Source organism: Branchiostoma lanceolatum, chromosome 1 (genome assembly GCF_035083965.1).
Source record: "Branchiostoma lanceolatum isolate klBraLanc5 chromosome 1, klBraLanc5.hap2, whole genome shotgun sequence".
Taxonomy (NCBI): Eukaryota; Metazoa; Chordata; class Leptocardii; order Amphioxiformes; family Branchiostomatidae; genus Branchiostoma; species Branchiostoma lanceolatum.
Genome location: NC_089722.1, coordinates 7,170,664 through 7,185,290, shown reverse-complemented (window position 1 = coordinate 7,185,290; position 14,627 = coordinate 7,170,664). Strand labels below are relative to the sequence as shown.

Below are 14,627 nucleotides of genomic sequence, written 5' to 3'. Positions count from 1 at the left end.
ATTTTTCCCGGGGATTTTAAAGGTTTACAAGCACAAAGGACAATGCAAGTTTTCATAACAAACAGTTGTGGCTATATATAACATCCTGTCATGTGTTTGAAATATTCTGCCTTCTGTGGTTGTGGTTATCAATATATCGTTATACAAAATACATTTGTTGTGTACCGTTTTGTAACTGATCGTTATCTAATTTATTTTTACTATCTTGAATCATGAATTAGATCCATATATTCTTTTTTTAATTTTAATTTCAACTTATTCACTCCGGTAAAGTAGTCGGTGGCTTGCTGGAGAGAACCGGTTTTCCTGAGAGGAATGGTTTCCAGACAACGTTATCACAACTTTAGAAATAAGCACAAACAGACAAGTTCCACCCCTGAACTATATATCGCAATAGATAAGGTTCTATCATCCAAAAATCCATAATATCACACTGCTGGACGTGTATATACATCTGCTTGAACTGATATGGCAATGCTCGTGCATCTTGTCGGGTTGATAGTTTCCAAAATATTTCCCCAACAACAAAATGTAGTTGTGTATGTCTTCTTTCTCTCTAACAAAATCCTCCGTTTTACTTTGCCCCTTGTGCAACACCGACTGACTGACTTTGAAACACCCCTCTTGGTGGAATGGCCAGTTCCAAGAATTAAGGGGAGGGGGTGATAAGTCACATGTGACCATGCACGCCAGCAATTTTGCCATTCTTAGAATACCTCATAAGTACTAGCTGCGACGTGAATATCAACCTGATGCAGTTGATTTACGGTGACATTCCACCAAGTTCTAAAGCCTTCGAGTTATGCATATCGTATACAGAATGGTCATGTTATGATAATAACACATCAATGATCGGATGTAAACTTAAATTTTCTAACGTCCTTCATTAATAGACTGTTAATTGCCGTAGGCAAAATACTTCATGGGGATTAATGGAAAGGTTGTGTGAAGGTCAAGGTTGTGTGAGAGTCACAAAAATGACAAACTATCAATCGGTGTGAGAAAGTTGACTCGAGAATGATGCACGACAAAATGGCGGAAAGTTACAGATACAGTTGACTTGATAAGGGATGCAGCAACACGTTCTATTTCTCCCTTCAAATCCTTCATACAAACCGAGAACAATTACGTTTGCATACCCAACATATCTTATGGTTTCCTCCTGACTAGCACATGATGGATTATTTGGGCTCATGAATGATTTATTATTAACATGGGACAATATTTGGATTCAGGGCACAGCCACAGCTCTCTTGTTTGTGTCTGTAACCGAGAAAGTCACATGAGTTGGGCTTGCGTGATCAGTGACCCCGAATGAACCTCTCTGGATCCGGTAAGGTTTGTCTGAGGGCCGACCAGGAAACATGTGAGGGTGGGAGGACGAAACGGCAGTAGTCTGTATATCTGTTATGTGTTAGTAACAGTTTGTGATTTACCCCTTCCAAGAACTGAGGCAGATTGTACCAGATCTTGCACTCTGATCCACTGCGATTAGTTTGAAAATGTCCTCTTGGCGACACCTGCCTCCATAAACAAACACCCAGATGCTTGAGAGTTTTTGATAACATGTATTTCCAAATGTGCTATGGTTTCTCATTTGTTCTGGTCCACTACGTGTATGAATAAGTAATATCACACGGACACACGTGCCCCAGGACCGACTCACGCCCAACCGACAAAGGCTATGCAATTGGACAGCGATGCCGGTTTGAACCAGCTAAAGGCAAGAGACTCCTTTATATGTTTTCACCATAATTGAGATGATTTCAATGCCTGTGTAATTGTTGAGTCGTAGCCTCGAGGCACGATTCGTTGCAGCAGAACGGAGAAGAAAGGCGACCGACGATAGCGTACCCAGCCGCACCTTCCTTTATGTCGATGTGTATCAACTGTGTGCCAGGGTCCATGTGAAGTTTGAGACTGAGGAGTTTTGAGGCAGAATTCGTTCAACCCTGACCATTTACCTGTCCGGTCACATTTTTGTGCCGTGAGTTTGATGCACATAGCGACTTTCCATTGTTCAGCCGGATGTGTGGCGACGCTTGGCAAGAAAATATGTTGTCTATCACACTGCTTGCCAAGCTGATTAGCATAAAAATAGCGTGACGACGTCTCGACCGAATATGGGCATTAGGTGGAAGAACCAGTGCATCACCCAAGCCCGTTGTCTACCTGCCGCCATTTTGTAAATCATGTATGGGACCAGACACGACAAAGAAGTCATTTTCGCGAGTTTGCTGGAGTTATCAGTGTATAATACAGTCTGACACAAGTCGCCAAAATGATCCGGGACAAGTCGGGAAGCAGGCATTATCGGGTTGCGGAGTCGCAGCCAACTTCCAGGACACATTCAAGGCGAGGTTCCTGGTCAAGCAGCACGTCGGAGCCCCCACCGAGACTGGATCCCGACGATGATGGGGACTTCGACACGCCGACCGGGTCTCCCCGTGGATCGCCGAGACCAAGACCAAGAACACTCGAAGGAGGTCCACCGCTCGGGTTCGACTTCACACAGGGCCCAGGTCCGGGGATACCACCGCCACCTTATCCAGGCACGTCAGGTATGCCAATCACACCTTCTGCGGTTTCAAATTTGCAACGGTCCTGGTCCGTAACATCGCTATCTGACGCCGTTTATGAAGAGAAAATCAAGCAGCTTGAAGATCAAAACAAAGCCTTTGCTGTTTATGTAGTTCGATCTCGAGAACTTGACCGAGAAAACCGGGCTCTGAAGGCACATATAGATTCCTTAATGGCGTCAGGTGTAACTTCAGATGCTTCAGCTGCGTCTACCCCTCAATCACCACTAACGCCGACAAGTCCGACATCACCCTTGTCTCCCTCAAGCAGTGGGCCTGTAACAGAGCGCCAGAGGTACATGGAAGAAATGACCAAGTTACGGAAAAAGCTCTTAGAGGTAGAGACAGAGAATAGAGAACTAAAATCTCTCGTTAGCAAGATGAGAAGAAGTGAGGATGTATTCAGCAAGACGCAAGATGAGTTTCAGACGATGTTGACTGAAAATTTACAGCTAAAACGGGACAAGGCAAAAGCAGAGTTTGATCTCGAGCGACAGAAAAAGGTCAGTGAAAAGGCAAGGTATCTAGAAGAAGAAAACTTGGTGCTCCAAAAGCAATCTAAAAGTAGGGAAATGGCAGATGAAGAGATGAGGCAACTACGACAAAGAGTGTCTGACCTCTATGCAGAGAAAGAGCAAGGAGAGAGAGAGAGAAAGCGTATTGAAGATCAATGTCTTAAATTACAAGAGAATGCCAGAAAGCAGCTGGAAGGAGACGAAGCCGTACAGAGAATAGTACAGGAGAACAGAGAGCTTAACCTACAGATCAGCAAGCTGAAGAAGCTAGAATTCAATCTCCAAGAAACTAGGAAAAACCTAGAGAAATCAAGAGAGGAGTGTAGACAAATGAGGCAAGACAACCTTGAGAAGCGAAGGCACTTGGAGTACATAGAGGCACAGAGGTTTGAAGAAAAGTTGGAAAAAAGCCAGACAACTGTGAAAGAATACAGAGCTAAGCTACTTGACGTTCAGAATGAAAAGAAAAACCTATTGGAAGAGAAAAGGTCAGCCGATAAAAAGCTTAGGGAATTGGAGTCATTAAGAAACGAGTCAAAAGTTCAGACACAGCAGATCGCCACACTCCAAGCAAGAACAGATCAGATGGGTCAGATGGAGCAGGAGATGAATGCCAGGCAAAAACAATTAAACGCTTTAAGTGAGGAAAGGGAGAACCTTGTGAAGGATTGCGAGAGGTACAGCCACCTCATCCAACAAGCTACTGACCAGCTGACACAGCTGCAGGGTGAAAACAGTGAACTTAAGATTCAAACTGACAAAGTCCCGGGTATGGAGAACACGTTAACAGAGATGGGTGTCAGATTAGAGCAGCTATCAGGGGCGGAAGAAGAAAATCAAGTGCTGCGAAGAACAACACAAGAGCAAGGACAAGAACTGGAAAGGTTAGGAAAAGAAAGTGGGGATGAAATTGCCAGGCTGAAAGCAAATAATGAAGAAATGGTCGCCTACGTCCAGCAAGCAGAACAACAGATAAATGACAACAACGCAAAAATGAATCAAATACAAGAGGTGAATGTGCGTCTGGAACAACAAAACAAATCCATTAAGAAGGAAATGCACGAAGTCTTAGTAACGTCAGGACAAATTAGGCGTTCTTTGGATGAAAACAAGAAACAAAGCGTCGCTGTTTCTGAGTCAATGAAGGATGTGGAAGAGCGTCTACAGTCTGCGATCCAAGAAAGGGATTCGATGAAATCTAAGGTTTCAAATCTAGAAAAGTTGTTGGAAGAGTCTACTGCAAAAGAAACAGAACTCTCAGAAGCCAAAACAAATAAGGAAGAAGAACTGGACAAGATTAAGAAAGAACATGGAGAGTTGAAGGATATGGTCAATGGGCTACAAGAAGCCATGTCAGACAATGACACTGCAAAACAGGGTCTGGTCACCGCTAAGGAAAAGGGAGATGAACAACTGCAAACTTTGATGCAGGAAAACCAAGAATTGCAAGTGAAGATTTTCAGTCTCGAGAAAGCTCTACAGGAAGATACATCAGACAACGACAAGATGAACAGTTTGATCGCCGATAAGAAACTTCTAGAACAAAAAGTTGCGGACCTGGAGAAGAAACAATCAGAGAATCTTGAAAAGTTGACAGAGTGCCTAGCCGAGCAGAGGGAAGCAGAGGAGACAAAGAAGAAGGCAGAAGAGTACACAGTCATGGTGGTGGAACACCAAAATCTGCAGACGAAATATTCCAACCTCGAAAGCCTTCTTGAGGACACCAAGAACCAAAGAGACTCTTTTGCCAAAGAGAAAGAGAAGATTGCAAAAGAGGGAGATGACAAGATCAGCGACATCATGAAAGAACTTGACGCCATACGGAAGACAAACAACGAAATGGCGAAAGAAATGGAACAGCACATCAAAGTCAGTGAGAGGGGAAAGGGAAGTGAACACATACTCGAAACTCTGCGGAAAGAATACAACGAACTCGCAAACGAGCTGGATAAGATAAGATACGAAAAAGAGTCCATATCCAAACAGTACAAAGAGAGGCAGACAGCCACGAGTAAACTTACGGATGAACTGAAGGAACAGATTGCAAAGATGAGGAACGAAAACGATGCGGTGTGGAAGGAAAGACAGGCACTTGAAACAAAACTAAAAGAGACATCGAAGAAGCACAAAGACGAGACTGAGAATCTGAAGAAAGAGTATCAAAAGGCATTGACATCACTTGACGAGTGTCGGAAAATGCTGCCAGAAAGACAGGTCGCAGATCAGAAGGCTGCTGAGGAGGGCAGTAGCCAGACTAGAGACAAGGAAGAACCTGCCAGAAAGAAAGGCAAACAGGAAGACAGGAACAAAACATCAAGTAACAAGTCCGTGAAAGCAGTGGCAGAGACGGAGTGTCAAGAAACCCAGACAGAGTCAGAACACATGAAAGAGCATACAAGCCCAGATGAGAAACTGTCAAAGATGGAGGGGAAAGAAACCCAAACAGAGTCAGAACACATGAAAGAGCATACAAGCCCAGATGAGAAACTGTTAGAGATGGAGGGGAAAGAAACCCAGACAGAGTCAGAACACATGAAAGCGCATGCAAGCCCAGAAGAGAAACTGTCAAAGATGGAGGGGAAAGAAACCCAGACAGAGTCAGAGCACATGAAAGCGCATGCAAGCCCAGAAGAGAAACTGTCAAAGATGGAGGGGAAAGAAACCCAGACAGAGTCAGAACACATGAAAGAGGATGCAAGCCCAGAAGAGAAATTGTCAAAGATGGAGGAGAAAGAAACCCAAACAGAGTTAGAACTCGTGAAAGCACATGCAAGCCCAGATGAGAAACTGTCAAAGATGGAGGGGAAAGAAACCCAGACAGAGTCAGAACACATGAAAGCGCATGCAAGCCCAGAAGACAATCTGTCAAAGATGGAGGGGAAAGAAACCCAGACAGAGTCAGGACACATGAAAGAGCATGCAAGCCCAGAAGAGAAATTGTCAAAGATGGAGGGAAAAGAAACCCAAACAGAGTTAGGACTCGTGAAAGAGCATACAAGCCCAGAAGAAAATCTGTCAATGGTGGAGTGGAAAGAAACAAAGACAGAGTCAGAACTTGTGAAGACAGTTTCAAGTCCGGTAGAGGAAAAAGCGGACAAAGACCAGCAGACAGACGAGACTACGAAAAAAATGACTGACTTAGCAAAGGAATTGAAAGAGCTTAAAGTGGAAAATGCCAGACTATTGGCTGAAAAAGAATACATTCTACAGCAGTTCGAGATATCTCATACCAAAGAAGATGAAATCAAACCCTATAAGGAGGCTGTAAACAGGGCAGAGGAGGAGAAAAAGATGGTGTCGGCAGAGCTAGACACACTCAAAGTACAGATCGAAGATCAGGAAGCGGCCCACAAAACTCTAATCAACGAGAATCTTCAACTGAAGAAAGACCTTGGCCTTCAGTCCGAGCAAGCGACGAAGCATCAGCAGGACGCATTGTCTCGGAAAATAGCTTATGAGGGCATGGAGATGCGCATTGTTGACATGGAGAAGATGACAGAAAAACTCAAACAAGAAAACAAAAGCCTTAAGACAGAGAAGGTCAATCTCACCAAGGAAACCGTGACTGCAACACCAAAGAAGGCAAGCCAGCGCTATCGGGAAGCAATAGCAACATTGGAGCAAGAAAATAAGAGTTTAGAAGAGGCAGCAAAGGAACAAAAGAGGACTAAACGCGAGATGGAACAAGCCATTGACCAGCTCAAAAAGGAAAATACCCGTCTCAAAAAAGAGCTTGAATCCCAAAAGGCAGATCTCAACAGCTCCCAAACATTGGCTCAGGAAAAAGAACAGAAATTGGCTGAAACAGAAAACCACTTGCAGAAAGAAAAGCAGACGGTAGAGGCACTTACAACACAGATAGAAAGTGAGAAGAGAAGTATACAGGAGCTTAATGTGGAAGTGCAAAGCCAAAAGGACATTGTGACATCACTTGAGAATCAACTCAAGGATGAAAAGGCCAGTCGAAAAGAACTCGAAGAGAGTGCAGAGAAAACAAGGAAAGAGCTGGAGGATGCAAAATCGCGAATGGCAGGGCATTCAAAGGAAGCGGAGACAAAACTCCAAGAGCTAGAAAGAAAGAAAGTGAGCTCCGAGAAAGAGATAGATGATATGCAGAAGTTGATTGAGGACATCACAAAGTCAAACAAGACATTGGAAGCGGAGAAAGAAGTTCTGGAGAAGGATGTGGAATCCCAGAAGGAGCTAATAGAGGCCTTGGAAAGTGATCTGAATGAGATGCAATCCAAGTTGTCGGGTGTGAGCTTAGAATTGGACCGAGTGAAAACTGAGCTGCAGCGAACCGAAGAAGTTGGAGAGCAAATCAATCAGCTCTTGGCAAAAACGAACAAAGAAGGTGAAACGATGCAGAAGAAAATAAAAGACCTCAAGAACGAAGTTGAGACGTCAAAAGTGGAAAAGAAGACCCTTACAGCCGAGAGAGACCACCTTCAAAGACAGCTGCGGAACAGTATCTCAAACGTGGAAGAGGAGGCTTCCGAGATTATGCAGCTTAAAGAGAAGCTCAGCCTATCAAAAGATGAAACAAGGGAGGCAAACACCGAGAATGAAAAGCTCAAATCTCTTGTTCGTGAACTAAAGGACACTCACACAAAGATGCGCACTGAAAACCTTCACTTACAAAGGGAATGTGACACACAGAAAAAGGAAATGGACAAGAGAATCAAGGATTACGAAGACAAAGCCAGAGCAGTGGACGAACATAGCAATGCATTGAAGAAACAGGTAGAAGAATTGCTACACCTGAAACATAATTATGACGAGAGCTGCAAAACGATTGAGGCGATATCAACGGAGAACGCATCACTTGTGGAGAAAAATACTCGTTTGAGTGTGCAGTTAAAGGAGAAGGAATCACATATCGCAGAGATCGAGACTGAGAAAACCTCCCTCGAGAAAGTGATGAAAAAAAAGGTGGACGAAATCAACAGCATCCGGACGACCTTAGAGCAGAAGGTTAAGGAAGCAGAGAAGGCGAAAAACAGGATAGAGCAGAAAGCAAAGGAAGCAGAGAATGCAAAAAAGAGCATAGAACAGAAGGTAAAGGAAGTAGAGAATGCAAAAAAGAACACAGAACGGAAGGCCAAGGAAGCGGAAAATGCGAAAGACAACATCACGAAAGAAAAGGAAAACTTGAGCGAAAAGGTGAAACAGGTCGAAAAAGCAAAGGCACTTGTGGAGAAAGAGAAAGAACAACTGCAGCTGAGAGTCAGCGATGCGGAGGTTCTCATGCAGACCAACAGGGCTGCGCACGAGCAAAAGTTAAGAGGCATGGAAGAAGAACTACTGCGAACAAAAGAAGAGATGGACACTCTTAAGACGACTTCAACAGAAATGAAGAAGAGCAAGGAAGAAAGTGATCTTAGAATACGCCAGCTTCATACACGTATAGAAGAGTTACAAAAAGACAAGACTGAGTCTGACAAAAGAAATGAACAGCTTAATAGAGAGAAATCCGGCCTGGAAAGCAAGTCGTCCGAGCTGTCTTCATTGCAATGGCAGCTAAAAGAGAAGGAAAGACGTCTGAAGGAGAAGGAAAACGTGGAGAAGGAGCTCACTGACGTGAAGCGACAGCTCAGATCTGCACTTCAAGACAAAGAAACCAAAGATAAAGACTTCACAACCTTTCAGCAGACAACAGACAACCTTGAAAAGAAACATTCCATGTTGGAGAAAGACCTGCAGGAGAAACAAAGCAAGTTAGAGGTATTAAAGACAGACAAAGACCAGTTGGGATCGAAAGTGATGTCGCTCGAAGAGGATATTAAGACTTGGAAGAAGCTGGCGGAGGATAGACAGAGGGAGAACTGGCGCCTTGGAGAGGAGTCATCTAAGACCATTAAACAACTTGAAAGAGTCGTTATAGAAAAAGAGAAAGCGGACTTATCCGCATCTGCAAAAGGAAACAGCGAATTGCAAGAGATGTCTAAGAAACTGGACGAGGTGACTACTGAAGTTGAACAACTTCGACGGGAGAATAGCCAAATAACGGAGCAAAGCAAGGCAAAATACCTCACCATCAAGTCATTGGAGAAAGAGCAGTCAGTAGTGGCCGAGCTGAGAACGGAGGCCAATGCACTGCGGGACGAAATGTTAAAGTTGAAAGAAGACAGGGCAAAACAGGAAAACTTCATGCACAAGTTGGAAGAGGAAAACTATTCTCTAAGATCTAAGGTGGACATGGATGAAATGACAGAAAATTCAGAATCCGTACGTAAACTTAGGTTCCAAGTTGCGCAACTTCAGGCTGAGAACAAATCATTGCAAGGCTCCCTGAGGGCAAAAGAAGACATCGACTGGCAGGTGAAAAAGAGAAGTAAAAGTACGGAAAAGTTGGACTCACCAAATGAGCGCATGAGAGAACACCGGTGGAGACAGAGTGTGGACATTGTGGAACAGATGCGAGCTCTAGAGGATGAAAACGAAGCATTGAAATCACTAGTGGAGTCTTCGAAACTCGCCGAGGCACAGGCAAGGGCCTACATCGAGCGCATAGATATTGTAAATAGGGATATGCAGGAGAAGATGCAGATGCTGGAATCACAGAATCGTGACATGAGAGAGCAGATGTCCTTTGTCCGAAGAGAAATTGATTCAGGGGTACGCAGCAGCCCGGAAGGCGACGACGGCAGGCAGAGGAGCGGTGAAGGCACCACAACTATTCCAGAATCAGAAAAGGAAGAAGTTGAGGAGAAGCTGTGGAAATTGGAGGTAGAAAACAAACAGCTGAAGAAAACGCTCGATTATCTAAGGGAAGATGTGAAGACGGCTAAAAGCCCTTCTCCGAAAATATCGGCAGATGTTGGGAGAATCCGGCAGCTCGAGAAAGAGAACGCCGAGCTTCTGTCTAAGCTGGCAAGGATGGGGACGAACCCGCAATCAGAAACAGGGTCTACAGTCGAGTATCTTCAAACGGAAATCAGAAGAATCTCTGGCGAGAGAGACGAGTGGCAAAGTTTGGTACCTGAAGTTGACCACCTCAAGCGGACCTTGGCCTACGTTAAGACAGAGAACGCCTCACTCAAGGAGAACCTTCAGAAAGTGCAAGTCAAGAACAACGAGCTTGAAAAGAGCTACCTACAGCTCAGAGAAGACCGGGAAAAACTCAAGATGAAGTACGAAGCCACAAAGCCGCCGAAGAAACGACGCCCTTCCGGGAGTACAGACTCGGAAAAAGATGAGAAGGAAGACAAGGAGACAAAAGAGAAGGTAAGCACAAACATCGAAATCTGTCTCTCATCATTTAATGGACATACACAATCTACAACTAAAGTAAACAATTCTAATACACCCTCTTACTCAACACCCATGCCCTCATCTGCTGACAACGAGTTGAACATTTCTAACAAAGAACTTACATCATCGTGTGAGTCGTTTTACTCAATTCATTCCATGACTAACATTACCAACGAATCCATGCAAAAACTGTCTGTCTCCTCGTCTGCTGTGAATGGCAGTGACATGATAAACGTGCAGACCGCAGGGCCTGATCACGGTGACCAGACAGAAGAGTGTAAGTCTGAATGTTCGTCCGTGGGTGAGTTGATGACTGAGAAGAATGTTGGTGTCTCTCCGCCCACAGGGAATGAAGCGCAGCACGTCGATGAGGGACTCCTTCGTACGCCGTCTGTTCCCGAGCTCCAAGTAGACACGCCGGACTGGAGACGAGCGTTCCTGCTCTGGACGGACCACCAGGCCATGAAGGTACACTCACAAGAAGTCGAGGAAGAAAACAAGACTCTAAAGTCACAACTGCAGAAAATGGCGAAAGACTTCGAAAATCAGCAGAAGCTGCGTAAAAGGGTAATGGAAGATGACAACATGTTAGAAGACATTGTGGAGGAGCTTCAAAAACAAATGGATAAAAACACACAACAAAAGCAGACAATCAAAGACATGCAGCAAAAGGAAACCGATCTACAAACACGATTAGAGAAGCTTGAAGTACTGTACATTGATGCGTGTAATAAATTACGCGTTAGGCCAGCACAGCAATACCACAGAGACTCCATAGTCAGAGCCTTAGAAGACCAAATAGAGGTTTTAGGGCAGAAGTTAGAGAAAACCGAATTAACACTTAGGAACATTGACCAAGACAGCGTCACAAGTGATGAAGATGAGGATAAGCAAGACGGAAGTGAATACAGCTTCGACGTATCCAGAGGGAGAAGCATCCAGGTGGATCCACGCATACAGGATCTTGAGCTGGACAAACATCTGTTACAAAACTTCCTAAGTGCCGCAGAGAAAGATCTCAAGAAAATGAAGGTCAATCTACACCAACTCACAACAGAAAAACAGACACTTGAGAAAACACTGCAAATGGAAAGAAATAAGGAATCGAAAACTGACATTTGGTGTTTCATAATTTTGTGTATTGCGATATTGGCTGCCACTGTATTCGGCAAACATTAGATTGTTTCATATTGTCACAGAAGCATTGTAGTTAATATTAGCATGGTGACGGGAGTGCATTATACAAATATATTATCCTTCATCTAATTTTGAACTTTTGGCTGCTCAAGCAGGACTTGTAAAATAAACACCATATGAAACATGTCCATAAAACCCATCTTATAAGACCAAAGATATAGTCTGTCGCCTACATTGGCCATCTATTTGTTCATTTAAAACGTTGTATAATATACAGGCATCCTTAATTTTTTTTACTTCATTGTATTCTATATTAATATATTTATGCTTAAAGCAGATGCAAGGCATGCTGACGTGTTTATCAAAATGCGCAAAGATTAGAGTACCACGCTGATCTAAGGGTATTGAAACATTACTTGGAAAGGAAGACGTAGTGATAAAGGAATATGTGGCATACATGCTGTGTAATAACAGGCTAGGATGCTTCAATACAGAAATTAGCGATTATATTCAGATGGGCGCAATTACTACATGTGTTATCAGGATTTGTGTGGTGGCAATGCCCTAGCCAGGAAGCTTTACAGCGCAGATTCATCTAGTTGATAACATTATTTCTGAAAATCGTAATCTAGTTGTTTTGAGCAGACAATCGCAAAACGTGCTTCAGAGTTAAGCTAAACTGTGCCTCCGCGCTGGCTTTTAATGATCTGAATAAACAAAATCAAATAAGCACATACACAGTGTCCTTCTGTCTGGTGTGAAAGGGAGCCTTATTCGTTCCGGACAAACGAAAGATAGATACGGAAAGGGCAAAAGAGACAAAGGTCGGTGGTTGTAGCATGTTACGTTGAATGTTTGCCAAAGTTCAAAGTCACTGCCATTCAAAAGTTCCAGTAAGGGTAATTGTAATAGTTCTCTCTCACATTGGTTGTAAGATCTTCTCCTCAGATACCTATATCTTATCTCTAGCTTCTAAATACAACTGTATAATTATACATATGTATTTGGGATCAGGATTTCTTTTCAAACTTACTACAACTGCTACATGTGAAGGTCTTGGTCTGTGTATGTTCCTTACACAGCATATTAGCAAGTATATATGACCTGTTTTTTCTCCCCTTAGTATAACTAGTACTCGATTGTGAGCAAAATGAAGTTGAGATAACAGATAAGCACACATATCTGTAAACCATGAGGTCAAACTGGGCCCTTGCCTTTCACGGAGGCGTAGCGACAGATTCAATTTCTCTAAATATATATTGAGATAAATATATATTGTATGAATGTTTCCTATAAACCTTATGACGGTTAATATTATGAAAACATTTATTCAAAAGTATGACTGATATATATTTCAATACTTTTCGGTGACATTGCACTTTAATGTTAGTTGATTGGCACCATCCAAGTATGCAGAACAAGTCAATTGTCTGCTTTTTAATTGCTTAACACATATTCTTAGGAGAAAGTAGGACACTTAGATACAGGACACTAAAACAAAGCTGCCATACACAGTGTGTGCGTTATGAGCTGGTGAAAATAGTCGGTGACCCGTGATGCGCATCCCATGATAGTTCGTCTCGCCATATCTGGCTGACTTGCCATATCCCGGGTCTTTAACACAGATAAAGCAGGATGATCCTTCTGATCTTAAAAGTGTATCTTGTATAAAAACAAGATCTTCTTATCTCCGCTTTATTCGTTGATCGTGAGGATCGATAACGATCTATGGATTAAGAAATTGTTGCGCCAATAATTACCATTCCTGCCGTATCAAATTGCATGCCCGAGGTCTATCCAATGAATTGATTATTAAGCTGTCGTGTTTTCATACTTTATCATGTTAAGATACAACATATTCTATGTTTTATACATATTGAAATCGCGATAAGATAAGGCACACAGGAATGCTGCATTACTAGGAATTTGAAAGACGGGTAAGTCCATGAATGCAACGCATCTTGATGTATTAGCTTGTGCGCATGTTGATTGCTTTCATAAATAGTTAGTAAAACATTTGCCAAACAGATACTGTTTTATCTACTAGAAGTCACATATAAATCCTACAAAACACCTTCCTCGAAATAAGGCGTGTACGAGTACACACTTCACCCCGGAAATGCGTTTTTCTTTATCCGCTATTTGTATGATTATGACATCCACCATATTGTTTCCACTTAAACTTTACTATTTCCCCACTCTCGACATGTACTTTCATACTCGTTGTCTTTAGAAGAAAGTACATTCTGTTGATATGTCACGAAAATACGAATCAATTGTACAGTAAGAGGTCATTGACCCGCATGCCCAACGACTTTGATATTGAATGACCATGTAATGTATAATAATTTGAGGTGAAATATAACAGTACAATAGCTGAAAAAAATGTTTACCTTATCCAAAATATTAAATGGGTATCTGAAATTGGTTCTTGTGGGTACTAAAAGAGGTATCTCAAGTTGGATATAGGCTCTACCAGCGTCCGCGGGACGCTGAGAAAATAGTAGAAATTGGCCAAATAGAGTCAACTGTATGAAGGGAGTCGGTTACGGAGAGAGGGTCCTGCGAATGTAACCCTCCATGGCAAAAGTCCCCCGGCAAATATTCTCCCTATAGCCGGCGTCGTTAGTCTGGTAGAGACAAGGTTGGGTACGTAAAGGACATAGCACAGGTTACAGAAGCGCCCCCTATAATTCCAAGGTGTCTCGTTATCTATATTCGTTATGTGGTCACGTATTTGCTTTTAGGTAAACATGCCCTTTATCTGCGAGTTTGTTTTAAAATATTCATGAGATAAGATACTTTTGTGGATCGGATTACAGACAGATGTGTTGGGCGTATCCGCCACAAAGGATGGTGATTGATGATGTGTTGTCATACAGAATGTCATCTCTTGTTCTGGTGTCACGGCGGTGGCGTCAGAGGGCAGCAAGGGTCGCCATGACGGTTTTCTTTCAAACATTTGAATAGATTACTCTCCCACAATCACGTATTTGTGCAGGAGATGCCCTTTGCACTATGACCCTTTCTCTAACTTGTTAGACCAGCCGGACTGCCTTGTTTACCGGCCCAGAACGCTCCATTAACTTAATTTACTGGCTACGAACTCCGCTCAAGCAGAAAATAGGTCCCTGTCGTCTGC

The 14,627-nt window shown here is 43.1% G+C and overlaps 1 protein-coding gene across 1 annotated transcript in view; it reads left to right on the top strand.

Moving 5' to 3' along the window:
• The first annotated feature begins 1,332 nt into the window (after positions 1-1,332).
• Positions 1,333-14,627, top strand: part of LOC136426940 (nuclear anchorage protein 1-like) — a 55,044-nt gene continuing 41,749 nt past the window's right edge. The window contains exon 1 of the mRNA XM_066415696.1: positions 1,333-11,380. Within this exon, the coding sequence (XP_066271793.1) occupies positions 2,282-11,380 (9,099 nt within the window). The 5' untranslated portion in view covers positions 1,333-2,281. The remainder of the gene's footprint in view (positions 11,381-14,627) is intronic.